The sequence below is a fragment of the Pongo pygmaeus genome, chromosome 2 (genome assembly GCF_028885625.2).
Source record: "Pongo pygmaeus isolate AG05252 chromosome 2, NHGRI_mPonPyg2-v2.0_pri, whole genome shotgun sequence".
NCBI lineage: Eukaryota > Metazoa > Chordata > Mammalia > Primates > Hominidae > Pongo > Pongo pygmaeus.
Window position 1 is genome coordinate 41,227,507 of NC_085930.1, and position 26,757 is coordinate 41,254,263.

A 26,757-nucleotide genomic window follows, 5' to 3' on the forward strand; every position below is an offset into this window, starting at 1 on the left:
TGTGCCTGGCCTTAAATCTCTTTCAATGCACAACCTACCTGCTTATTCAAAGAAAGGTAATGCTTCAGAATAGCACACAAAATGCTTAACTCCCAATTTTTAAATTAAACTGACTGCCCTGCTTATTCTGAGGCTTCTGGAGCCTATGCTAATTCAGAAGCAAAGCCTTAAGCATTCAACAGCTAACACCTTAATTATTAGGTTTGCAGGCACTTCTTAAAGCAAAGAATGAAAAAGAGAAAACAAATGTACTTAGGAGATGGGCACCTGAAGTAGGGAAAAGAGGAGCACCAGTGAAGCTCAAGAAAAGACAGACACATTTAATACAACAGCAGCTTCACTAACAGCTGTTGTTGCTCTACTTCTGGAAATCATTTTTTTCCTGTAATATTTTACAAATTTTTGGCACATTAGTCTTTTATCATAGGGTTAATATAACAAATACAATATATTTTAAAATCATGTTCAATTCTACCTTAACAGAGGAAAGCTCTGACACAGAGTTAAAATAAGCCTTAATTGAGCTTTAAAAAAATTAAACTGAGGTCAATGTTAGTTTGAATTCCGTAAATGCAAAACAAATGACAGCAGAAGATTAAGATCCTAAAACAAACGGAATCGTCTGGACACATATCACTAGAATAGAAAAAAAGGCAATTCAGCATTCTAAGATTAAAAAACTGTAAGCAATGTATTTTGGTAAAGAAAAAGGATTACGCTTACTAGGAAGGGGAAGTGCTTCTTAAGGTTGAAATAACGTTTTTCAAGTTTGAGTTCAACCCGAGTTCAAATAAGAGCAGTAAGCAACAAATTCAATTATAGATTACCGAAGGGCAAAACCAAGTTTTAATCATGACTTTCCGTCACTGAGAATAGTTGTGTATCGAGGGCTTGGTTTCGTAGAAAAACCAAAACTAGAAGCAAAGGAAAAGATAAAGTTCCGAGCTTTTTCCGTTACCTACTCGAAACAACCTAAACTTCCCAAACTTTTGCCCCACTCCCGCTTTTCCTAGAGCCTTCAGTGAGCGCTCCTGCCTCTCGCTGCGGCCAGCGGAACCCCGACACTCACTCGCCCTTACCAGTACGAAAAGACAACAGAGGGATCAAAGGACTGTCCTTTCTTTCCCAGGCTGGAGCTTCCACTCCTCCGCCTCACTGTGAAATAAGAGTTGCTAGGGGGAGCCCTATCTATCCTCCACCCCAGAGCCTCTCACCTCCAAGTGCCGCAAAAGCTGAGTAGCGTTCGCCTCTGACTTCACGGCTTTGTACTGACTGACAGTCAGGAGCAAGGACTTCAAGCAGGCAGCGGAGTCCATCGCACCGGCCGCGGCCCGGCTTACGAACCACCACCGCCCAGCGTGCGCCGGCCTTTAGCTTTCGCCGCGCTTTTTTTTTATTTTTTTCGGCCCCACCCCCTCGCTCCCAGAAGCTTCCGGATCCGGTCGGGCTCCGGAAGTCCCTAGGCACCCTGGGGGACCGTTTTCGGTGACGGCCGGGGTGGGCCAGGGGTCGAGGTGTTTTGTGGGTCCGGGACGGAGGTTGGGCGCTGCCCCTGCTAACCCACCCTCGTCTGAGAGGCCGCGAGGTTTCCGCTTGAGATCCCGTGAAGGCGAGAAATCTCGCGATTTCTCGGGAGAGGAATCGGTTAGGCGGAGGGTGTTTCCTCGTTCAGCTGTGTGCTCTGATTTCGTACGCTTCCTCGTCCTTCATGTTGGATGGCCAGTTTTTCGTTTCTGCGTCATCCTCTACCTGAGAAATGGTCGCTTGCCCCTAGTCTAGACACGGTGAGGAGCTCTGAGGAGAAGAATCTTTGGGCCCTAGATTTTGAGGCGGCCGGGGAGGGGCCTCGTTTTTAAATCTCTCCTACACCCGCCCCTTCTGCCCAGGGATGGTAGTTTCTCAGAGTCAACCTATTGGCATTATGCGGCGAATTAGTCATGCCCTGACCATAGTATTTGTCACATTTATTCGAGAAGACTACCTCCTGCTGACCCTGGGCCAGGTATTGCTCCGGAGGGTGTTCTCGTTAGCGTCAGTTTTTGTAAGTGAAGGTGTCTGTTTCTCTCTGGCATGATTGATTGTTTTATAATTCTCGATGTCTACAAAAATGGCACTATTATTTGCGTTTTTTAATCGGAGATAGCTTAATATTATTGCATGTGTATATAATGAAGCGAGTCAGTTACTGGTTTTGGAGCTTTTTGCTTAATATTTCCTAACGTCGAATAAAGCTTTAAAAACCAGGATGTAGAAATTGTAAGAATAGGGTACATTTCCATTTAATTAAATCGTTTATCAGAAATCGTGTTTTTTCACTTCAAAAAACATTTTTTGAATTACTAGATTTTTGAAGACAGGTTTGGTGTTTTGGTTTTGTTTTTTATAAAAGTTTAAAACTTAATTTGAAAGATAAAAATAATTTAACCAGTTGGGACATTAATGTAAAAATCTTTGGGTAGCTTATGTGTTCATTTATGCTTTCATTCATTCCGTAAACAATTACAGAGCGTGTAACATGGGTTAGAAACTGCCAGTCAGGGAACAGAGATGAAGATAATATCCCCTGCTGCGAGGGAACTGTCTAGTAAGGGAAACATACAAAATAGTACTTTTGAAATTCACCACATAAATGAGAGGCACCACGCAGTAACATGCAGCAGTGGTAAAGTGTAGAGAGCCAGGTTGCTTACAGATTCTAGCTCCACCTTTGACGATGTGACTCTAGGCAAGTTCTCACTGCTGCAGAATCTTCATTAGGTAAAATCTGGCCAAGAGAAATACCTGGTTCATAGGACTGTTCATTCAATAAGTAATTCATTGAGAATCTACAATGTGCTAAGCACTTTTCTAGACACAATAGACTCAGTGAAAAAAACAAAAATACTACGGGCATGCAACTTACAATCTGGTAGGGAACCAAATAATACACGCAATAAATAAGTAAGGAAAATGATATAAAGAGAAAAATAGACGTTATTACTCTAGAATAATGTTGGTAATTGATAAGGGAAATGGGAAGGTCAGGATAGACCTCATTAAGAAAGCAACATTTGGGGAAATGCTTCAAGGAATTGAGAAAGGGAGCCGTATTCTATGGGAAAAGGCATAGAATAGATAGAGGAAATGGCAAAGAAAGACCCTAAAGTGGGTTACTGTATGCCAGAAACAAGGATGCCATGTGGCTAGTGTAGAAAGAACGAGGAGGAGAGGAGTAGAGATGAGGTCCTATACGGTCTTGGAGATGGTTAAAAAATGAATTAATGTAGTGTCAGCTGTCATCTGACATAATTAAGTTCTCAGTGTTACAGTCAGTTTCTCATTGGCAAATGAAATGATCAGAGTTTGATAGTGTTAGACTTTTCATCTGCAGTGGTGTGTCAGCATCGTCCCCATTCAGAGCCCCAGGGTAACGTGCAAAGCTGCGTGCTATCAGTGCCATCTTTGTTGGATTTTGACTTAAGCAGTCATACAAATTTTGTATTCTCTTCTGTAATTAATATCAAATGTCTTTCTCAAAAAATCTTCACCAAAATTGATGTTGTAAGTTTAGTAAGATGTATGATTTCTAGCTGTGATAAGTCTTGACATTTTTAATCAGAGATACTTGCATATCCTAATTTGAGAAACACCGATCCATACTTTTAGGCCTCAAAAAGGGAAGAAAAGGAGCAGGAGACAAGGAGCAGTGGCTCACGCCTTTAATTTCCAGTTTTTTGGGAGACTAAGGCAGGAGGACCTTGAACCCAGGAGTTGGAGCCAGCCTAGGCAACATAGTGAAATGCCATCTCTACAAAAAATGAAAAAATTATCCGGGCATGGGTATGCTCACTTGTAGTCCTAGCTACTCTGGAGGCTGAGTTGGGGGGATCGCTTGAGGCTGCAGTGAGTGTGATTGTGCCACTGCACTGTAGCCTGGGTGGCAGAGTGAGACCCTGTCAAAAAAAAAAAAAAGAGATGAGTCTGGGTCTCAATGACCAAAGGCCTTATTAGCCTTAAACTTGGACTCCATCCTGAAGTCCACGGCAATCTCTGGTTTTAAACTGGCACCTGGTCTAGTCAGGTTTGTTTTTAGATTGATTACTCTGGCAGCTGAATGAACTATGATTTTGGGGAGGACAAGACTGGAAAGAGGGACAGTAATTTTCTGGAGCCTTCTAAAGGATAACCAGGATAATTGAGGTGGAGATAGAAAAGAGGTGACAAATTTGAGAAGTATATATGAAGTAAAATAGGTAGGATTTGGTGACTGATAGTGGATGTGAGGCGTGAAGAGAGGGATGAGTGTAGCAGATACTAAGTTTTTAGGTTGGATGAATGAGAAGATACAGATACTGCTGAGTTAGTTAATAGAAAGTATTAAGGGTATGCCAGGCGTAGTGGCTTATGCCTTTTATCCCAGCACTTTGGGAGGCTGAGGCAGGAGGATCTCTTGAGCCCAGGAGTTCAAGACCAGCTTGGGCAATATGGTGAAACCTCATCTCTACTAAAAATACAGAAAATTAGCTGGGTGTGGGTGGTGCATGCCTGTAGTCCCAGCTACTCAGGAGGCTGTCGTGGGAGGAACACCTGAACCTGGGAAGTCAAGGCTGCAGTAAGCCATGTTTGCCCCACTGCACTCCAGCCTGGGCAATGTGGGCAACAGGAGGGAGACCCTGTCTCAAAAAAAAAAAAAAAAGTATTCAGGGTATATTTTATGTTCAATGAGATTTTATATAGTTTGTCATACTGTCTTGTTCCACTCTTATTATGTTTCTCATTGCGTTTATTCTAATAGAGATTGGTTTACTTAGACTTTCTACCTATATATCATCTGCAAATAATTACCTTACCTCTTCCAGTATTTGTTGTCTTACATTATTGCATTAGTGTAAGCTCCAAAATATGGAAAATCATGTTAACTTTGAACAGCTTTTTTACATTACTTAATTTAATGAGAATGAACAGTGTTTTAACACTTAGTATAATTTGTGCTGTTGGCTTTTGATACTCGTCATGTTTAAGAGATTGGCTTTTATATCTGTTTCATTCTAAAAAATGTCTGCCAAAAATTATCCAGTTTTCACATTTGTATATTTTATTTTTCACTTTAAAATTATAACACAGTGGATTATGTTGCCTTTTTGTTCTTGGGATAATAATAGTTTACACTTATTGAGCATTTGCCATGTGCCAAGCACTGTCCTAAGGACTTTCTACTTCCCTATCTAATCTTTATAACAACCCCATGCTGTAGGAACTATTATGATCTCCATTCTGGAGAGCAGTTTGTCTGAAAGGGACAGAGGAAGGGGAAGTAATTTGCCCGAGGTCGCATAGACGGTAGTAACAATCCTATGTTTTTGTATGCTTCCGGTTTTGATTTGCTGGTATTTTATTCAGGATTTTATTATATACCTGTTCATAAGTGAGCATTTTCACTAATATTTTTCTTTATTCTTACATCAAATTTGAATTATATGTTACCATTGAAAAAGAAATTGGAAGTGTTTCATCTTTTTTTATGCTATGGGATAATAAGAATCATAGAAATTATCTGATCGGTGTAGGCCCTACACAGCTGTCCTGTAAAATCATTAAGCTTGATAGCTTATTTAGTGGTAGATGGTAGAAATTTAGGAAATATTTGAATTTCTTTCTTTCTTTCTTTTTTTTTTTTTTGATAGGGTTTCACTCTGTTGCCCAGGCTGGAGTGCAGTGGCATCATCACAGCTCATTGCAGCCTTGACCTCCCCGGGCTTATCTTCCCACTTCATCCTCCCTGGGACCACAGGCATGCCCCACTATGCCTGGCTAATTTTTCTATTTTTTGTAGAGATGGGGTTTCACCATGTTGCCCACGCTGGTCTCGAACTCCTGGTCTCGAGTGATCCGCTCGCCTCAGCTTCCTAAAGTCCTGGGATTATAAGCATGAGCTACCATGCCTGACCTTGAATTTCTAGTATAGTTATGGATCTGATCATTTATTCAGCCTTTCCTTAATTTTAGATATAGAGTTTTTTAGCATAATAATTGTTTCTCTGTATTAAAAATTTACCAATAAAAAGTTGCATTCAGTATTCCAGTAATTCTCTTAATTTCAGTAGTTTTAAATTTCCATTTTCATTCTAATGTTATCTATATTTTTTTCTTAGTTGGGCTTTCCAAGGGTTTGTCCATTTTATTCAGCTTTTCAAGAACCAACTTTCATTTTATTAATTCTCATTTTTTTGATTTCAGAATCACTACTGTTGTCTTTGTTAATTTCATCCGTATACATTCATCTTTTATTTATTGTTTTTCTAGGTTTTTAAAAGTTGAAGTCTTAGTACATCTAGGTTTTTAAAAGTTGAAGTCTTAGGACATCTCTCTCTCTCTCTCTCTCTCTGTCTCCCCCCCGTCTCTCCTTTTCTCTCTCTCTCTCTCTATGTATATACTCTCTCTCTATATATATATGTGTATATATATATATATGTGTATATGTATATATATATATATAACTTTTAAGTTTGGGGTACATGTGCAGGTTTGTTACATAGGTAAACTTGTGTCATGGGAGTTTGTTGTACAGATGACTTCATCACCCAGGTTTTAAGCCTAGTACCCGTTAGTTATTTTTCCTAATCCTCTTTCTCCTCCCACCCTCTGCCCTCCGTGCCCTCCGATAGTGCCCAGTGTGTGTTGTTCCCCTGTATGTGTCTATGTGTTCTTTTCATTTAGCTCCCATTTATGAGTAAGAATATGCGGTATTTGGTTTTCTTGCATTAATTTGCTAAGGATAATGGCCTTCAGATCCATGCATGTTCCTGAAAAGGACATGATCTCGTTCTTTTTTATAGCTGCATTCCTTAGTATATTTTTAAATAAAAATCGTTTATTTTATGCCATGTATTTTATATTTTGGTTTTGTTTTGTGTTTTTTTCTTCACAGCAGAAAGTAAAAGCTAATAGACCAAAACCTTTTAAAAAGACAGTAGCTAAAGTAAACATCTCCATTTCACTTAAAAAATGTATAATAATTTTAACCAGTCAGGTAAATACATTTTTAAATGCTAAGTCATTTATTCATCAAATGTTTATTGAATGCCAGTTCTTTTTCAAAGAGATTAGATTTTGTTGGTGAAATAGACAAACCAGAATAAGTACTATTAAGAGAAATAGAATACTGTGGAAACACGTGGTATTTTTTAGGGTAAAATATTAAGTATCCACTTCCTTCATTCTTCAAAGATTGGCATAAAATTTCTCTTCGTGATTTTGTTGTTGTTGTTGTTGTTGTTTTGTAGGGGAGACAGCATCTCACTTGGTTGCCCAGACTGGAGTGCAGTGGCATATTAATAGCTTATTGCAGCCTCCAGCTCCTGGGCTCAAGCAATCCTCCCACTTTAGCCTCTGAGTAGCTGGGACTACAGGCATGCACCACCACACCTGCCTAATTTTTAAATTTTTTTTAGAGACAGGGTCTTGCTATGTTGCCTAGGCTGAACTCAATCTGCTGGCCTCAAGCAATCCTGCCTTAGCCTTCCAAAGTGCTGGAATTACAGACATGAGCCACCACACCCACATGTAAATTTTTATTACTGTCTGTACTTTAGATTTTGCATAGATATTTTCCATAATTTATAGTTTGAGAAACACACCTGATGGAAGTAAATAACACTTGCTCGGCATCTTGTAACTCAAATTTAGGGCTATCTAGCTCCTTTATTTCTTCTGGAAAAATCTAGAAAGAACATACTGTCTTCTATCCTGAATACATAATCTCTAGTAACCAGGGTTTAAGTAATAGTAGATGAATTAGGCTGAGTGAAGACTTGAATTATAGTTTTGACAGAACTGCAGAGTTTGCAGAATACTAAGTTTTGTAATATGGGAATTATACCAGGGGTGTGAACACAGGGCTAATTGTTCATTCATTCATCTCCTGTATATTTAATGAACACTTGATGCTAGGTCCATTTCTAGGTTCTGGGGATACAGCAATGAATCAAATAGACAAAAATTTCTGCCCAAGTTGTTTTTTTATAATGGGGGATATAGACAATAAGGCATATAAGTAAAATTACATGAATGATAGCAGTAAGTGTTAGGGAGTGAAAAAAAGGAGGAGGAATAGGAAGTATCAGTCAGGATAAGGTGTTACAATTTTAGATAGGATGGAGTGCTAATTGATGTATGCCAAATAACAAATCACCTCAAAACACAGTGGTTGAGACCATGAGCATTTATTTCTTGCCCACAGATTTGTGGTTGACTGCAGTTTGTCTGCTCCAGGCCTGATTTGACTGAGTGGCTGTGCTTCAGCTTTTTCGTGGAGAGGGGCAGATACCTGGATTTCTATTTAGGTTATGTTGTGATGTTAGACATCCAGGAGAGATTGAGTAGGCTATCAAATTATTGGTAGTTAAAGGAGTGGTCAGGGTTGGAGATAGAAATTGAAAGCCTTGAGACTAAATAATATGGACCAAGTATGGATAGAAAAGACATTTTAGGACTGAACTCCCAGATAGTTAAGTATTTAGAGGTTGGAGAAGTGTGGAGGAACTGGCAAAGGAGACAGAAGTTAACTGCAAGAAGACACAGGTTCTGTCTTGACCCCATGGTTGTCTACAGGTACCAGTTTTACTTGTAGCATATGAGCTGCCTCTTCACTTCTAAAGGAGAATTTTAGGTTGGCCAAGAAGGCTGTTACAATTTACACACGGGCTTCCTCTTTACATCTGCCTTCAGAGGCCTTGAGGTGTGCAGAAGGGTGGGTGAGTTCATTTTTTAAAGCAATATTGAGTGCTTAACGTGTGCCAGGTGCTATTCTAGGCACCAAGGAATGAAAACAAAGTTTTCCTAACTTCATGGAGCTTACATTCTAGTGGGGACATGAAGCCAAATCTAAAACTGAGGGATTATTCAGTAGACATAAACAGCTGGTAGAACAGAAGTTTCATTGGCCCAGTTTCCAAAGCATGAAGTCAGAAATCCTGCAGTAGAAAATTGGCAGAGGTCTAGGCATGGGGTCATTTAGATAACCGTGCACCCCATATAGCTAAAATAATTCAAATGCTAATATTAATCTGATTCTACCCCTTATGCAGTCAGGAAACTAAGTGTATGATTAGTGTCAACTCATATTTTTCAGAAATGTTACCTTTGTCACAAAGCCAGAAAATCTAAAAAAAATTAATTCTCCTTTTACAATTATTTTTCCTGTTTTCTTTCACAAGTATCAAGTATTACAGCTAAACTCTAAATGATTTGCCCAACCATAAAGTTAACTTTCACTTTTCAAACAGTTTCTGCTTTTTCTTTTTATACATTTCACAGCATTCAACTTTAGGTTAAGAGTACAAGGTTTGAATATTTTGGATATATATTCCCCCATTTTCATATCTTATACCACATCTCAAATCTAATCACATCTATCCCAGAATAAGAATGTTGCCTTGCCTTTTTTTTTTTAACGCAAGTACTATCCATTGTTTCTGAATCCAGTGTTAAGTATAAGTAAAGATGAGTATAAGTAAAGATGAAAGTGATATACTTTTAAGTTAAGGAACAGTAATCCTGGTAACTACTATTTCTTGAAGACCTATCTTCAAGATAGGTGCAGAGCGTGGGTCTTTGCTTATCTCACTTTTAAATTTCTGGTCTTTCAAAAAATAAATACTATCAGGCTTATGAAATGAGTGGATATCTATTCCCTCAATTAAAATGTGAAGCTGTTTTCAAAGACAGTAGTGTCCAAAGTACAGTATGCACACCTCAGGGGATATGTGAAACTGTCTGTTGAGGTGTGGGAACAAATATTAAAACGTTTTTTATTTGCTTTTATTTCATTTTTTATGTTATAATAATTATGCCTGCATATAATTTATAAGTGAATTGATATTCTTATATTTTCAGTATATTCTCAGATCTTTTACTGTTTTAGGGCTATGTGATCAAAAAAGTTTGGAGATTTCATTTTTAAAAATCTTTAACTTTGAGAGATCATTTAGCCAGGTGTGAACTATTGTCCATTTCCTTGTTTATTTCAGTACCATGTATAATATCTGAATTGTTTTATTGAAAAACCCTTGGCAAACACTAGTGTGACTAGTGACTATGAAATAGTAGGCTGGCATGATTAATAACTTTTATAGTATTACTAAGAATGTGTAAATAGTTTCATTTCTGAGTATGCGTATGTGCATATTATCTAGTCCAGCTCATAATTATACATTAAGCATATAAAAAATTAAATATGGTACTAGAAGTAATGGGACATGGAAGAAAATAGAATTGCATTTGGTAAAATTTGGGCATGAATTTCTGCTCTTACTGATTTATTAGCTATGAGAACTCTATAAGCCTCAGTTTCTTAATTTTTAAAACTTATTACAATAATGTTTATCTTCCATAGTTGTGTAAAGATCAGATGTTTATTCAAGGTGCATAGCTTAGAGCTTGGCACATAGGAGCTGATGAAAATTAAGCTTATTTTCAATGCAACCCAAGGTAATACACTCAGATAATATTATATGAAAAGAAACTCTTCATAACCAAAAGTTTGCTCTGCCTTCTTACCTACACCCTTCTTACAAATGTATGCTTTTCTGAGATAACAATGAGTTGCCAATTTTCTTACATGGGGTGAAGCAAGCTGGAGGTGGATAGGGCAAGCTTTCATTGGTGGTGGTAGAGGCAAGTACATGAAAGAAGTATTCCCATTCCCTATTTGATTACCATCTCTGCGTGTGTTATGTCTCAGGATTCTCCCTTCTTTTCTCATTATTATCTAACAACTATAATGACAACATAATATTTTTAAATTGCTGAAAATATTCCACCTTTGGAGTATGTGCTTAGGGGTAGCATATGCTTCTTCCAGTGGTTTCTAGCTACGTTTCTGAAGAGTGTGGTTTTAGCAGTGCCATCTGTAAATATTTGAAACTGATGGCTTGTTTAGTATCTGGACAGTTTTTCAGGTAAATCCTAACCTGTGTATATTCATTGTAGGCACATTCCAACTATTCAAAACAAATTAATATGTATACTATAGGTTTACCTGTATAAGTCCAAAAGTAACTAATTGAATAGATTTGAATAGAATTTAAAACCTGCTTAAGACAAGATGTTAATTTTGCTTTAGGAAAGGATGTTTCCTATGTTGGCAGATTTGTAACAAGGGGTGGTGAGTATACATTATAAGGCTCTTATTTCCTTTTTTAAGCAGATATATTGCTAACAGTGATCTTTGCAAAGTGGCAAGAGCTAATATAAACAGTGATCTTTTGGGATAGAAAATATCTTCCAGTTTCTGATAACTTTTGCAAAGATTTTTCCACCATCATCCATCAGTTCTGGAGTTTGACTAAGCAAACTCTATATTCTTTGGGGGCAAATAATATTTTAGCTACTGGTGTCTAGGTGTATTTATTTTGTAGCTTTACCAGGAAGTTAAACAAATTCAAAAATGGAGAAATTAACAGTAAATTATAAAACCAAGTAATCAGTATATTTTGTTCATACTAATTATTGCTAATACAAAATAATGGTGCAGCTTGTTAACTTGTTATTCTTTGAGTCTAACCTAATGGCCTCAGCCATTTTTGTCTGCACAGAGCTCACTAACATACGAGAAATAAAGACTTTCATAGTGCTGTAACCACAGAACAACTGCACAGTGGACCGAATGTTTATGTCCCCCCTCATTCAGTGTTGAAATCCTAACCCCCAATGTGATAGTATTAGGAGGTTGGGCCTTTGGGAGATAAATTAGGTCATGAAGGTAGAGCCTTCATGAGCGGGATTGTAAAAGGCCAGAGAGCTCTCTCACCCTCTTTTACCATGTGAGGATACAACCAGAAGTTAGAAGTCTGCAGCCCAGAAGAGCACCCTTATCAGAACCAACTTTGCAGACACATTGATCTCAGACTTCTAGCCTCCAGAAATATGAGAAATAAATTTCTGTTGTTTCTATAGTACTTTACTATAGCAGCCCCAATGACTAAGACAGTCATTTCAAAAGCCACAAAGAATGGCTGGTTATTGCTGCTGATCTAGCAGATGTACTCAGAACAACAATTGTTAAAATTCTGATTCCAAGGAACTCCTATCACAAAATGTCCTGCCGTGTTCTTTGAAAGTGTTTTCTTCAGTGTTTTTAAGGGTTGAAGTGACCATAGCATCTTACGTCTCGACTTTGAGGAGTTCTTTGGAATTCTTTTGGTAAAATTTAGCAGAAATGATAACTAGCAGTGTCAGAGTCTGCTTGTTAACAGACCCATGATCTTCTGGAGTACATTTAATTCAGTGTTGAGTTAGGAAATCCAGGTTTTCAAAATAGCTATCAAAATTTTAACCAAGCTGCATGTTCAAGGTGGTGGTATTGCAGCATTGTTTGTAATAGCAATTTTTTTTTTTAAAGTCAAACCTAGAGACAGCTGAAGTTTTTAATCAATGGTCTGGTAAAATGATGCATGCATACATTGGCATATCATGCAGTTTAAAGACTAAAGTAGATGTATATGTGCTGGTGTGAAAAATGCAAGGTGCTGAACAGTGTGCACACATTATGTTGTCTTTTGTGTCATGCGATATATTTGAAAAATAATTTTTTATTCCATTTCTTAAATCTCATTAACATTCCTTTCAATACAATAACATTTCTCCTTCACAATAGGGAATTAGAAGAAAAGTTAATTAATTTTGCTGCAAACCTAAACAGTTAAATGATGATGATTATGATTATGAAAATGGTGATGATAGGAACACTTATATAGTGCTTACTACGTGCCCAGGTACTGTTCTATTATGTCTTTTAAGCATTTAATCTTTACAACCATATGAAGGAGGTACTGTTGTACCTCCTATGGATCCCTATGTTTTAGATAAGGAATACCCTTACAGTAGTTTAAGTGCACTGTAATCACTCTGTAAGGGTATGCTTTGACACATACACTGCTTTGACACACACTAGATAGCTGTGTGATTTTATGTGAAATTAATAAACATTCTCTGTGCTTCAGCTTCCTTATCTAAGGAAGAAACTCAAATAATTTTGACATTAATGGAAATCTAGATACTTTATGTCATTTTGCTTTCTTGTAGACATAAGTTTGTTTGTGTCTGTACCTGTTGTATAATATCAGGATGGTCTTATTTTCCTTCCCTAGAACAATCTCTAGGTCCACTTAATTAAGCTTCTTAATCTTAACTCATTCATTTAGCTGAATGTTTTTCAATGGAGAGTAATTTTATGTCCCGAGGGATATTTGGCAATATCTGGAGATATTGTTGATTGCCACAATGGGGCTGAGGTGTGTGGATGTGTGGGTGTGGGTGTGTGTTGGTGGGGAGCTGCCTTTGGCATCTGGTGGACAGAGGCTAGGGATGCTGTGAAACATCTTAAAAATGCATAGGACAACTTCCCTTAACAGGATTATCCAGGCTGGAATGTCAGTAGTTCCAAAATTGAGAGACCCTGATTTACTGAGCATAGGAAAAGTTCTTAAAAACTGAATTCCTTTCCTGAAAAAAGACAAAATATATTACTTTGTTTTAAGCTAGTAGCGTGGAGAAAAGTATGAGCTTTATTTTTATTGTCTTCCACAATGATACTCACTTTTTCCTCCTGGCACTGTATAATCTGTAAGTGCTAGAGTTGACAAGGGAAGGAAATTCACGGGACATCCACCCACACTTTGAAATGTAAACTTGTTGGCATATTAGAGTCTCTATCTTGGCCAGGTATTTTTGAAATCAACCCAGTAGTGCTATAGATAGTTGTTTTTGGATAAACATAGAGATTGACCCTTCTGGTGTTAAAGCTTGAAACTTGTATTTATTTGAGTTTCTTCCTCAGGAAACAACCTTCAGGCCTCTCAAAAAAAGTATCCAAGAACTGAAAATTACCAGATCACTTCACCAGATGCCTCCTTGCCCATCCCTAGTTACTGTTTTTTTGCACATTATTACATTTCTTCCTTGCTATATAAACCCCTAGTTTTAGTCAGTCAGGGAGGTAGATTGGAGATTGAGCTTCATCTCCCCAGCTGTAGCACCCAATTAAAGCCTTCTTCCTAGGCAAAACTTGTTTCAGTGATTAGCTTTCCGGGCGGCCAGCAGTAGGACTTAGACTGAACCCTTGGTATTTTCGTAACATTTTAGTCAAGATGAACATTTGAGTGGATTTTTATAAAAATGTGCCTATATACAGTTTAGGAAGGTGATAGTAACACAAGTTAAATGTTTAAGTGGATTATTAAAAAATTATGCATAAGAGCTGTGCCTGCTTTGATGTGAATAAACACAGCTTTAAAAATGGAAACAAAATACCTTTACAACCAAAAAAATTGTTAAAATTTCAGTAAGTAAGAGGGAAAGTAGGAACTGAGAGTTCAGGTAGAAGGAACAGTAAGAAAGGCATGTTACTGTTTATTAAGATATGGATGGTATTACCTTATTTTTCAACCAGTAAAACACAGCCTACAGATAAGATCATCTTGGTTAGCGGATAAAGGTGTGCTGTAAATTGACATTGAACTTTAGCTTGCCCTCAGATCAACCAACAAGGACCTAAATAGATTCCTGGAGAAGAGCAGTCTCTTAATCCCAGGAAGTCAGAGTAAATTTAGTTTACTGCCGACAGGGAAAGTCTATTGAAATGAATACGCTAGGGGAAACTAGATTTACCCTTTTTTTTTTTTTTTTTTCCTTCATGTTAACCCTTTCTTAAAAGGTTTCCTCCAGCCTCTTCTAGAATGGTAAAAACCTTTGGATTATTTTAGCAGCTCAGTGGTGACATTTCAGGCTGGCTGCTTCCTTTTGGTTGCTAGGCACTTCGCCTTTCTCGCAGCAGAGGCTGTAAAGTGCTACTGCTGTTGCTATTGCCGGTAGTGTTTGCCACACATACCTGTTTAGCTCCTGGGAAATGATGAGATTGATGATTCTTTCTCCTGGAAAACCTTTCATCACAGAGATTCATCTCAGGTTGTATTTTGAGCAAGCTGAAAAAGCCCTAGCCTTTCTTAACTCTGTTAATTCGGGATTCAAGTATATTTTTGATTTGTTGATTAATTTTCCACACATTTCTTTTTCAAGCTGAACACTGAACAGCTTAGCAGAGGCCTTCTGTCCTCTCTTATCTCATCACCAGAGGATTTTCCTCCCTTCTTTTCATCCTTGCTGTGATCTGTGCAAACAGCTACTGGCCAAAGAAGAGCTTAGCAGAGGGGGAGGTCTCCAAGTCTGAGCTTTGATAAATTCTGGAAATGAGGGGATTGTTGTCTGGAAAAGGCGTACATTTGTATTCTCTAGCTATGAAATAATGCCTTAACTGTTGTTACTTTTTATTAAAATAACAGGGAGAATTATAGAAACCATAAAAGTAGTTTGATCACAGTTCTAAAATCCTCACAGTTATGTCTTTTTCTATACAGCTTTATTAAAGAGATGAAGCAGATCTGATCTAGTGTGAAGAATGAAGGTTTATTCAACCTCTCTGCTTCGTTATTAGCTGAGTTTGTATCTTTCATCAGTATTTGAACAGAGAATACAAATTAAAATATGACTTTGCTTACTGAATTTTTGAAATGAGTAAAACTATGAAATAACAATTATCTAGGAAAACTATTCATTCTATGTAGGCAAGATGTAATATAGCAATAAAGTGTTTTTGTTGGGGATGAGCAAGAAATTAAGAGATATTAGAAGAAAGCTCTTTTAAATGAAATTTAGAAGGAAATCTCTCTCTCTGTGTATATATGTGTAATTTTGTGTTTTAAGATACCGGTAGCAAATTGTTGCAGAATTATTCCTGTCTCTTAATACTTTCTGTGTTACTTAGAGTTGGTGTGAGTCAGATGTAGAATATTGGTATGTGGTATCATAATTAGGAATACTTGTTTTACAGACGATTTCCACAGGACTTCTTTTAGCCCTTATACCAGGGCTGAGTTGCCCCCTCCCTTGATCTAAGCTTACTGAAAAGATACACAGACCTCAGGGTTTATTAGATGGGTTCAGGTTCTGCATTTACTTCTTCCTGTCTGTGGTAAATTGCTTTTTTTGGTGGGGGAGGGACAGGATATCACTAAAACAATGTTTCTTTGAGTAAACACAATCTGAATTCTTAATAAGTGACTTACAGTTGATCTTGTGGAATATATTTTATTGATTTGGGAATTACCCTATGCTGAATTACCTTTTAGTAATGGGCCTAGCTAGAAAGGCTGTACCAATCTAATTTATGGAATTGTATTAAATATGCTGTTACAGAAATGGCTACCCAATTACTGAGATAAATAAGCAGTTCAGAGACAACAAATGAGAAACTTCATCCAGTCTTGTGCTTGGCAGCAAGGCAGCCTATGTCCATTTTATTTATGCAGTTGCTGCCACTTTCTTTTCTATTTCTTCTATTTCTTCTTTTGCCCCAGAGCATATAACAATAGTTTTACATATGATTTAACACTTTCCAGGCTTAGGGTAGGATCAGAAAAGGAAGCCAGCCTAGCACACAGCACTGGAGTCTAGAGGCTTGAACTTTCAGTAAGAAGATTAAATGGGACCTGTTTTTGAAGAGTTGTTCTTGGAATAAATAGCTATGTAAAGAAATATATATACTTATGATACTCTAGTCTCTTTGTTTTCATTTGTGTTGCCTCAGTGTTATTTTTCTTACAGGAAATATCCACAACATCCATTGATATTTGAACCACAGATTGTGCAAGTGTTCTTTACATCCTGTGTCTCCTATTTTATGGAGATGTAGAATCATGATTTGGGGGAAAAGTAGCTACATGTTATTTGTAGACTAAAAGAAAACAAAACAGTGCTGTCAAGATTGTGTTAAACAGGAATTCATACATACCTCATGGGAAATAAATTAAACCTTTTGGGAAGCCATTGAACAATGAAATATTTGTGTCTTTTGATCTATTACTTTTACTTTTGAGAATGTATTATAAAGAAATAGTCATAAATATGGAAAAAAGCTGTATGGATAATTGAGTTTATCATGGAACTACTTATAATAGAAAAAAATGAGAAATTAAATGACAAACTATAAGGAAGTGGCCAAGGAAATCCCAATCAACCAGCTATTGTATAGCCATTAAGAATGTTTACTAGGAGGATAAAATAACATGAAAGGTTCTTCTGATATAACATTCAGTGGTGAAAAATGTGGGGTAGAACATGTTTTATTTAATATGATTACAAATTGGTAAAATATACCTATGCTTGGTAAAAAATAAGCATATTAAAGGATGGGTAGTGATTATATTTGGGTGGCGAAACTATGATTCATTTTCTTCTTTTAGAGCAGTTTCAGATTTTCTTCAGATAATCATATTCTGTTTTCATAGTGGGGAGAAAGAGTGTAACTTTCCTACCTTCATAAAAATATTATTTTCCTTACAGCATTAAAGGGCAGTATTTAAAGTCAGTTTGCAAGCAGTGGAATAAGATTTTTGTAAAGAAACCTTGTGCAGCATGGATTCTCTACCAGATGAATTTTTTGTGAGGTAAGGCAACAGTCCCCAACCTTTTTGGCACCAGGGACTGGTTTCGTGGAAAACAATTTTTCCACGGATGGTGGGGGTGCGGGGAATGGTTTTGGGGTGAAACTGTTCCACTTCAGATCATCAGGCATTAGATTCTCACAAGGAGTGGGCAACTTAGATCCTTCACATGGGCAGTTCACAATAGAGTTTGCACTCCTATGAGAATCTAATGCTGCTGCTGATCTGACAGAAGGTGGAGCTCAGATGATAATGCTTGCCCACTGCTCACTTCCTGCTTGCTGTGCAGCCCAGTTCTTAACAGGCCATGTACCTGTACTTGTCTGTGGCCTGGGGGCTGGGGACCCCAGAGGTAAAGGATAGGTTGACAAAAACCAGCTGCATTTGTTGTATTCCAAAAGACATAATGTTTGTTTTTTCCACGTAACCTTGGGAAGCTAGTATGAACGGGAAACCCTTATGCTTCAAGACGTTTCAGCAAGTTTGGTTAGTGGGTGATGTAGACTGGGTGAAATCTAATTTTACAAAAGTTCACTAGGGATTACATCCTCACTGAAGAGCTAAGAATTGAAAAATGTGCCATACCTTATTGTTCAGTCATTCTCACCAAACTGTTTTATGATTTAACAAGTGCTTACGTAGACTTACTATGTCAGCATTGTTTTTAGTGTTTTTACATTATGTTTTACTCATAAACCTCATAACAACTATATGAAGTGAATGCTGTTATTATCCCTATTTTCTAAAGGGTAATTTAAGCATGATGCAGAAGACCCTACTGAGTGGTTCAGTGGGCCAAGGCCAAATGACATTCTCTTTTCTCCAAGCAGGGCAAGTTCAGCCCACCTCTGCCTCATATAATACTAAACAGGGTAGTATTGGAGATCTCCCTCCAGGCTTGAACTATCTCGTATAATAAGCAGTGTGACCTATTAATTTATTTTGCAAAAGCGTTTACTGATTCCTTGGTGCTTAGGGAATAAAGACTAAGACAATATTTGTGTACCTAGAGATAGCTTATAATATAGTGGGAAGATATATAAAAAGTAATTATATCTTTAGGCAAACTGCATAACTATTAGAGATTCTGTGGTTGTCTATAGGAAGAAAAAATAATTATTCCACAAAGTAACATTTGAACTGATTTTTAAAGAATAAGAAGCATTGTGATGGGTTTACAAGCAAGGGAGGATAAAAGGTCATTTGGCTGAGCTGAGGAAATAGCAAGAAAAAATACTTAAAAATTTTTGGGGTGTATTTTGACTATGTTGCTAAGAGGTTTTGGCTTTATTTGTACAGAGGAGGAGGTGAGGGTAAGTTGGAGTTACACATCAAAATTTGTAATGGAGCCTATAGAAAATAGAGCAGCCCACGTGACACTTTTGATTCAGAAGACATGAAATAGGTTTTGGGCATCTGGATGTTTCAGAAGCTTCACAGTTGCTTTTAATATGCATCTGGGATTGAGAAGTATTGGGTTAAAGATGGAATGATCATGAAATGGAGTTTGCTGGTAGAGTATACACTTGAGAACATTTTATACTCTTTCTCAAACCTTGAAAGACTTCAGAATACTGCTGCAGTATTTTTCATTCCTTGATAACATAAAGATATAACTTGTGTTTTGCTTTATTTTTTGTAGGGCAAGTGGGGCTGGAAGTGGAGGAAAAGACAGTTAGGTTTCTTTTTACTGTGGTACCTTAAAGAGCACTGAGAATCATATTGTGAAATGTTTGCATGTGTATATCATCTTTTGTAGAAACTTTCACTATAAGTTTGAAAATGGATAATACCATTTTATTTATCTGTCCCAATTTACCCCAACAAAATCAATTAGCATATAGTAGATGATAAATGGTTGTCTGTCAAATGAATGCATAAATGTAAAGTCAAATAAGAGAATATTTATAAAGTACAATTCTGAATAAATCAGTCAATATAAATTTCTCACCACAGTGTTATCTCTGCTAGTGTCCAGAATTAACATAGAATAAATCGTATATGACCCTATATTATGGTGCCTTTATTATGGTTCCTATACAATGGTTCTGTATGCAGGCAAAAGCAATATTACAAATAAAATTTTCAGTTCAGTATATAATACTGCAGTATGTTCACATTTTGAGCCAAGGTTAAAAGCAAAACCTGTCAAGTGATCCCTTATTACCCAAATAGTTTCTAAATATGATATTTTTCCTCAGTTAAAAATATTTTGGAAAACTGGACAATTGTAAGTTTAGGAACCCCAAACATATATAAAATGATCTATTTAAGATAGTTCTCTCCCTAACCTGTAATAGCTTCATAAACACACAAAACATCAACCTTTTTAAGACCTTTTTTCCCTTTACCTTGGAACAGTGCTATAAGGTTTTTTCCCCATTATTTTGGTCTACTGCATATCTATTAAGGATGCAGTGTTTTTCATAATTGGCTTGCTGTTTTCTTTACCACCGTCCAGTAAGGGCATGGCCAATTTGTCTTCTTTAACATGAGTCTCTAAAGAGATATGGCACCTACCACCATTACCAGTCTTTGATACACTTTGGTTACACTTTCAGACAATAATTCAATTGTTAGATTCTTTACTACTACAATTTGTGTTCTTTGTGAGAAGATGCTCTTAATATACCTTATTTTCATTTAAAATAGGCATCCTGCTGTGGAGGATCAGAGGAAGGAAGACACTGAGAATAAGCTAGAAAAATCATCTGGTCAACTGGTAAGAGAAAGTTTAATTTTCATTAACTTTTAGTTAATTGATAATAACTAATTATATATGCAAATGCAGTAATACATCTAGCCACTTTAATTACGTGTTAAAATTTTTTGAGTGAGTCTACTTTCCTGCCTTCATAAGTAAAATGGTCACAGTTAAATCTTGCTTTGATGATTGATACTGTATCTCAAGGTTGTCATTCTAAATACCATTCCTCACCATAACTAAAAATTAGTAAAAAAATTGAATGGAATCATCCAGAAATAGCCCAACAATCAATTTTAAGAAATCCCTCATTTGTTTTTTTGAAGGGAAAATTAAAGCAAAACAAAACCTATATACATATAAAGAAAACACACATACACACATAAAGAATTTTATTTAGTAAGAAGTTTGAGTCATTTCTGAAGTTAAACTTACTCTTTATTTTTATTATCCTTATGGTTGGAACTTCTAGGTCTAAATGAAAGAGAATAACTCTGAATTATACATACAAGGCTTTTATTACCAGTGATATGCTTTTATGGTAGTTAAAACTAGTTGTATGAACGTCATATGTTCATATATTTTGTGAAAGACTGATGAAGAGATATTTGTTTGTTAGGTTCTCATTAGTATAATTTTACCTTCCACATAGTTTTATATAATGATTGATGTCCACTTGTTAATAAGTGTATTAGTCTGTTCTCATACTGCTATAAAGAACTACCTGAGACTGGGTAATTTATAAAGAAAAGAGGTTTAATTGAATCACAGTTTCTTAGGCTGGACAGGAGGTGGCATGGCTGGGTAGTCCTCAAGAAACTTACAGTCATGGGGGAAGGCAAAGGGGAAGCAAGCACGCCTTCACATGGCAGCAGGAGAGAAAGAGACCAAAGGGGAAGGTGCCACACACTTTTAAACAACCAGATCTTATGGGAACTCTTATCATGCGACAGCACTAGGGAGATGATGCTAAACCATTAGAAACCACCCCCATGATCCAATCACCTCCTACCAGGTCCCTCCTCTAACACTAGGAATTAAAATTCAGCATGAGACTTGGGTAGGAACATGTTTGCAGGAACATGGGTAGGAAAGTTTGCAGAGGTTATCCTGTAACTTAGGAGGGGAAAATATATAAACATAAAATAAGCACGGTATTCACCTGCATGAGGTTATCACTGTAAAAAATGCTGCAGAGGAAGTACGCTATATGCACATGTATGTAGGGTTGTACAGTTGAGCAAAGGCAAGAACCAGGGGACTAGATCCAGAAAAGACATTTCTAGATACAGAATCAGGAATACAAAAAGCAAGGAAGGTGGACACTTTGACCTGAATTTGTTTAGATATTTAATCAATTTTGCCAAAATGGATTAAGCATCAAATATTTTGACAACTAACTTAAGTTAAAAGTGTGGACCAGGCATGGTGGCTCATGCCTGTAATCCCAGCACTTTGGGAGGCTAATGTGGGCGGATTGATTGCTTAAGCTCAAGAGTTTGAGACCAGCCTTTACAATATGGCAAAACATTGTCTCTGCTAAAAATACCAAAATTAGCCGGGTGTGGTGGTGCATGCCTGTATTTCCAGCTACTTGAGGGGCTAAGGTGGGAGAATCACTTGTGCTTGGGAGGTCAAGGCTGCAGTGAGCTGTGTTCATGCCACTGCACTCCAGCCTGGGTGACAAAGCAAGACCCTACAGGCATGACGCTTACAATATTTCCTGTTGAAAAATTTTTATTCATGCTATAATCTTGCCCGTGTATAAATTTGTTAATTAGTATCAGATGATTCTACAGGTACTTTTGAGTAGAATTGACCTTTAGTTTGAATTATATGCACTACTGATATTGGTCATTCTTTATAAGGGGTTTTTCTAGTTACTTTGTAGAATTTTGTTTTAACTTTTTGAAAAGTTTCAAACCTATAGAAAGATTGCAAGATAGTAAAATGAATAGTAGTACAATGAACATCCTTCATAGAGAGTTAGTAAACTGTTAACATTTTTCTACATAAATAATCTTATGAAATGCTATAAAATCTAAGGTATATTTGTTGAATATAGATGGGGATGGAGGAATCTTAATTTAGTACTCAAACCCATTTTTTACAATGATAACCTCCTACAGGTGAATACTGAATACCATGGTTATTTTATGTTTACATATTTTCCTCTCCTAAGTTACTGGATAATCTCTGCAAACTCTTTTCCTTGTGGCAATTACCTAGGGGAGAGAAGGGCAAAACACCATAGTTGAGATTAGACAGATAGTCCTGCAATGGACTTTATTGGTTTCTACATACTTTCCTGTGTAGCTCCAGGTCTGTTAGAGAACTGGAAGTGAGTTAGCCCATACAAGGGCATTTCAGCATCTTAAGCTCTATGGGGCTTCTGCAATAAGAAGTTCTTATTTTCAGAGATCAACAGCAATATAATCATATTCCTAGAATTTCCACAGAGTATAAGAACTCTGGTTTCTTGTTAAGATTTGAAGGAAGGCCATCATCCATCTGTTCTAGGCCATTTATCCATCTCTGTTGTCCACTAGTTCTTCACAACTAATGTTAGTAGATATTCCAGCAGGACTTGATTGTGTAGTTATCAATTAACAATTACTAATGCCTTATTAATTCTGTAAGAATAAATTCCTGAAGATTATTACTATTTATACAGCTCTGACTGAATTGAGATGTTGAGTCATTCTACTTTACTACTTTGTTTACAATTTGAACTATTACAACTATTCATTTTCAAGTTGCTGTGTGTTTAATAGCTGAAGCATCAGTCATATAATGTAAAAAGCACATTTAGATATAATTTTCATGTTACAGAGAATAATATATGTAATATTTTAAGTTCCTAGAGAGCAGAGAACATATTATTCTTCCTTAGATTTTTTGTAGTTCTGTCATAGAAGCTAGGAGAACAAGGGAAAATGAGCTTTATTCCTTTTTTAATGCTTTGGCTGATCTTAGAATTAGAGTGAATGAGAATATGCATAATTGTGTAAATTTTTAATCAATAATGTCTTCTAGGACAAACAGGAAAATGACATACCTACTGATCTTGTCCCTGTTAACCTACTATTAGAAGTGAAGAAGTTATTAAATGCAATTAATACTCTACCAAAAGGTGTGGTTCCTCACATTAAGAAGTTCTTACAAGAAGATTTTTCCTTCCAAACTATGCAGGTAACATCATAAGTTGTTATTTGGGGCAGAAGTGCAGCTGTCTGTATATGACTTTTTTAATTAAAATTCTTTTTAAACCACACAGTATAGCCAAGGTCTTGAAAAAAATCTCCATCTTACTTCTTGTAAAGGGCTTTGTTGTCAACCTTGACTGTAGACTTTTAAAAAATTGAACAAATAGAGTCATTTGATGCTAGCCTTTTAAGAATAATGGTAGGAATGTGGGTTGGTAGCTTGTAAGCTTTGACTACAAGGTCTAGTGTTTATTCCAGTCCTACTAATAACCTGTAACATGCCACTCTGGGACAGGGGACTGCTTTTGTTCTCCTGAGTCATAAAATATTAACACATTTGGCCGGGCACAGTGGCTTACGTCTCTAATCCCAGCACTTTGGGAGACTGAGGTGAGTGGGTCACTGAGGTCAGGAGTTTGAGACCAGCCTGGCCAACATGGTGAAACTTGGTCTCTACTAAAAATACAAAAAGTAGCTGGGCATGGTGGCACATGCCTGTGGTCCCAGCTACTTGGGAGGCTGAGGCAGGAGAATTGCTTGAACTCAGGAGTTGGAGGTACAGTGAGCTGAGATCATGCCACTGCACTCCTGCCTGGGAGACAGAACAAGACTCTGTCTCAAAAAAAAAAAAAAAAAAAAAGTTAACACATTTGTCAAAAATGCATTTTTAAAAATAATATCCAAATTTTTGGAATTATTTGTATAATAAATATTCTGGAAGCTATATTGTAGATTTCCGTCTTGAAAGTAGTTTTTCTGTATAGTTTATGGTAACTTTCAGCATAAGAAGGATACCACTTCTTAAATTAATAGAGTTTTCTGAAGTTAAAGAAAATTATATACTCTTTTCTTTGTGGCAATTAACTAGAGAAGAGAAGGGTAAAGCACCATAGTTGTCTTGAGAAGGTTACATTTGTCTTTCTATGAAAGAATATATGGTTATTTCCATGAAACACATTAATACTATTATAATTAAAAATTCCAACAAACTGAAGATATTCATAAGACTTTATGCACAATTATAACCTTAACTGAGATAATTTACGGCAGTATAAGTGAATTCTGGCTAGAAATTGATAGAATAATGCCACCATTTCCCTCTTATCTTTTGGAAATCACTTAGAAACAACAAGACAGGAATCAGTGGCCTTCAGATATGCAAAAAATAGCAACTAGAAGGTAAAAATAGAAGAATAGTACAGTCATCTTTTGGTATCTGTGGGAGGTTAATTCCAGGACACCCCCAGTACAAAAATCCAAGGATGCCCAAGTCTCTTATGTAAAATGACATGGTATTTGCATACAACCTGTACGCATTCTCCCATATGCGTTACATCATCTCTAGATTACATCGAGGTATTACATATCTAATACAATGTAAATGCTATGTAAATAGTTGTTACACTGTATTGTCTTTTCAATTTTTTTAAATTATTGTATTCTTGCTATTTCTTTCTTTATTTATTTATCAAATATTTTCAATCCATGGTGGGTTGAATCCATGGAGGCAAAAACCTGTGGATATGGAGGGCGAACTGTACTTATTTATAATGATAACAAAAGTAAAATACTGAGTAAAATACTTAAGAAATGTACAAGATAAACTAGTATTTCTTTAAGCTTGTTCTAAACCACTTACATGAGAATATCTGACCCCTATACCAGTTCTAAAGAATCAAAATCTCTGGGGATAGGTCTTTGAATTTGCATTTTAGTAAGTACCCAAGCACTGATTGTACTCACATTAAATTTAGAAATCAATACTCCATATTAAAACAATAAGTAAAACTTTCTAAAACTCTATTAAGGGTAAGAAATGAGGACCTGAATGGAATAGTACATGTAGGAAGACACAGTATGTTAAAACAGTCAATTTTCTACAAATTAAAATCCACAAATATCGTATGATTCCACTAAAATAATGGGATTTTTTTGGTTAGTGTCGCTAAATGCTAAGTCTAAAGTTCACATGGGAAATAAGAGGAAAAATAGCCAAGAAAATTATTTAAGAAAAGTGTAAAGGAGTAGGGCTGGGAATTTGCCCACTAAAACATTAAAAGTTGTTATGAAGCTCTAATAACTAAAAGATTGTTACTTGTTCTTTATACCTCAGACATATCTAGAAAGTAGAAGATAAGTTCCAGAAGTAGGACCAAATATATACAGAATCTTTATGAATGATAAGATGATAAAAATAGATAATACTAACGGAAAAAGACAAATCAATCCCAGTGGGATATTTTAACATACTTCTTTTAATAACTGATATAACATGGACACAGAATTAGTAGACCTATAGCAGACTTGCTCTAATTGAGACACACATGTATAAACACTGCACCCAACAGTGGCAGATTATGCATTCTTTTTAAGTGCACACAGAACATTTACAAAAATTGACCATACACTAGGTCACAAAGCAAGCCCCATCAGATTTCAAAGTATCAAAATATACAGAGTATGTTCTCTAACTACTATTCAGTTAATCTAGAAATCAAGAAAAGAGATAATCTAGAAAACCGTATGTTCGTAAGGTAGGATATATACCTCTAATCTAGGTAACCAATTGGTCAAAGAAGAAATCACAATAGAAGTTAGATACATTTTTGAACTGAATAAAAATATATATCAAATCTTGTGTTATTAGATAAAACTGTGCTTCAAGGAGAATTTATAGCTTGAGATGTACATATTAGAAAAAGAAGCAAGGTTGAGTATCAGTTATTTAAGCATGACATTCAAGAAGTTAATGGAAGAACAGCAAATTAAAAGCACTTGAAAAGGAAGTAATAAGGATAGTTAAAACTAATGAAATCTATTTAAAACATAAAATAGAAAGGATCAATAAATCCAAAACTTGCTTTTTTTGGAAAGACCAACAAATTGACAAATGCGTAATAAGTGTGTCCAAAAACAAAAGCAAAAATATCCAAAATCATGAATGAACATGAAAACATAAATACAAATACTGTAGTCATTGAAGATAATAGAGATAATTCTGCTACTTGGAGTAGCTACCTGGTTTGTCTCATAGCAACCTTCCTCTGTGAAGAACTTGAAAAACTGGACAAATTTTTTTCTAGTAATTCTTATTTTTGCTTTTCTAGTAAATTATTTAATTCAACCTGGGATAGAAATGATTCCAACCTTTACTTAGTTCTTTGAGGAAGGTTCAGTTTCTCTACCTTTTGTAGCAGATTCTGTCAGTGCCCCACCATACCAATTGGATCCTACCTATATTTTCAGTATGCTCTGGACAATTCTAGTTTTCCATATCTATATCTCTATGCCTCAGGGCCTTTTTTTCTAGAACAGGAGAAAGCTACTTCTCATGGCAGTTCAGAAGACCCAAGGAATTAATATTCCCCCA

The 26,757-nt window shown here is 36.4% G+C and overlaps 2 protein-coding genes across 14 annotated transcripts in view; one reads left to right on the forward strand and one right to left on the reverse strand.

Annotated features, from left to right (window-relative positions):
- CIP2A (cellular inhibitor of PP2A) overlaps nt 1-1,610 on the reverse strand; it is a 51,772-nt gene extending 50,162 nt beyond the window's left edge. For 3 of the 4 annotated variants that reach the window (XR_008501762.2, XR_008501761.2, XM_054483611.2), the window contains exon 1: nt 1,215-1,610. Coding sequence is in view for 1 of the 4 variants with exons in the window: in XM_054483611.2 (XP_054339586.1) it covers nt 1,215-1,316 (102 nt within the window). In the remaining 3 variants the exon portion in view is untranslated. Of the gene's footprint in view, nt 1-1,079; nt 1,172-1,214 lie in introns of those variants that run through there. The other variant, XM_063661604.1, reaches the window with a different exon arrangement.
- The window catches only part of DZIP3 (DAZ interacting zinc finger protein 3), a 103,250-nt gene continuing 77,954 nt past the window's right edge, over nt 1,462-26,757 (forward strand). For 3 of the 10 annotated variants that reach the window (XR_010125673.1, XM_063661598.1, XM_063661599.1), the window contains exons 1-4: nt 1,645-1,784; nt 17,377-17,480; nt 20,130-20,199; nt 23,218-23,373. Coding sequence is in view for 9 of the 10 variants with exons in the window: in XM_063661598.1 (XP_063517668.1) it covers nt 17,449-17,480; nt 20,130-20,199; nt 23,218-23,373 (258 nt within the window). In the remaining variant the exon portion in view is untranslated. Of the gene's footprint in view, nt 2,042-17,376; nt 17,481-20,129; nt 20,200-23,217; nt 23,374-26,757 lie in introns of all 10 variants that reach the window. The other 7 variants (XM_054483607.2, XM_054483605.2, XM_054483606.2 and 4 more) reach the window with 6 other exon arrangements.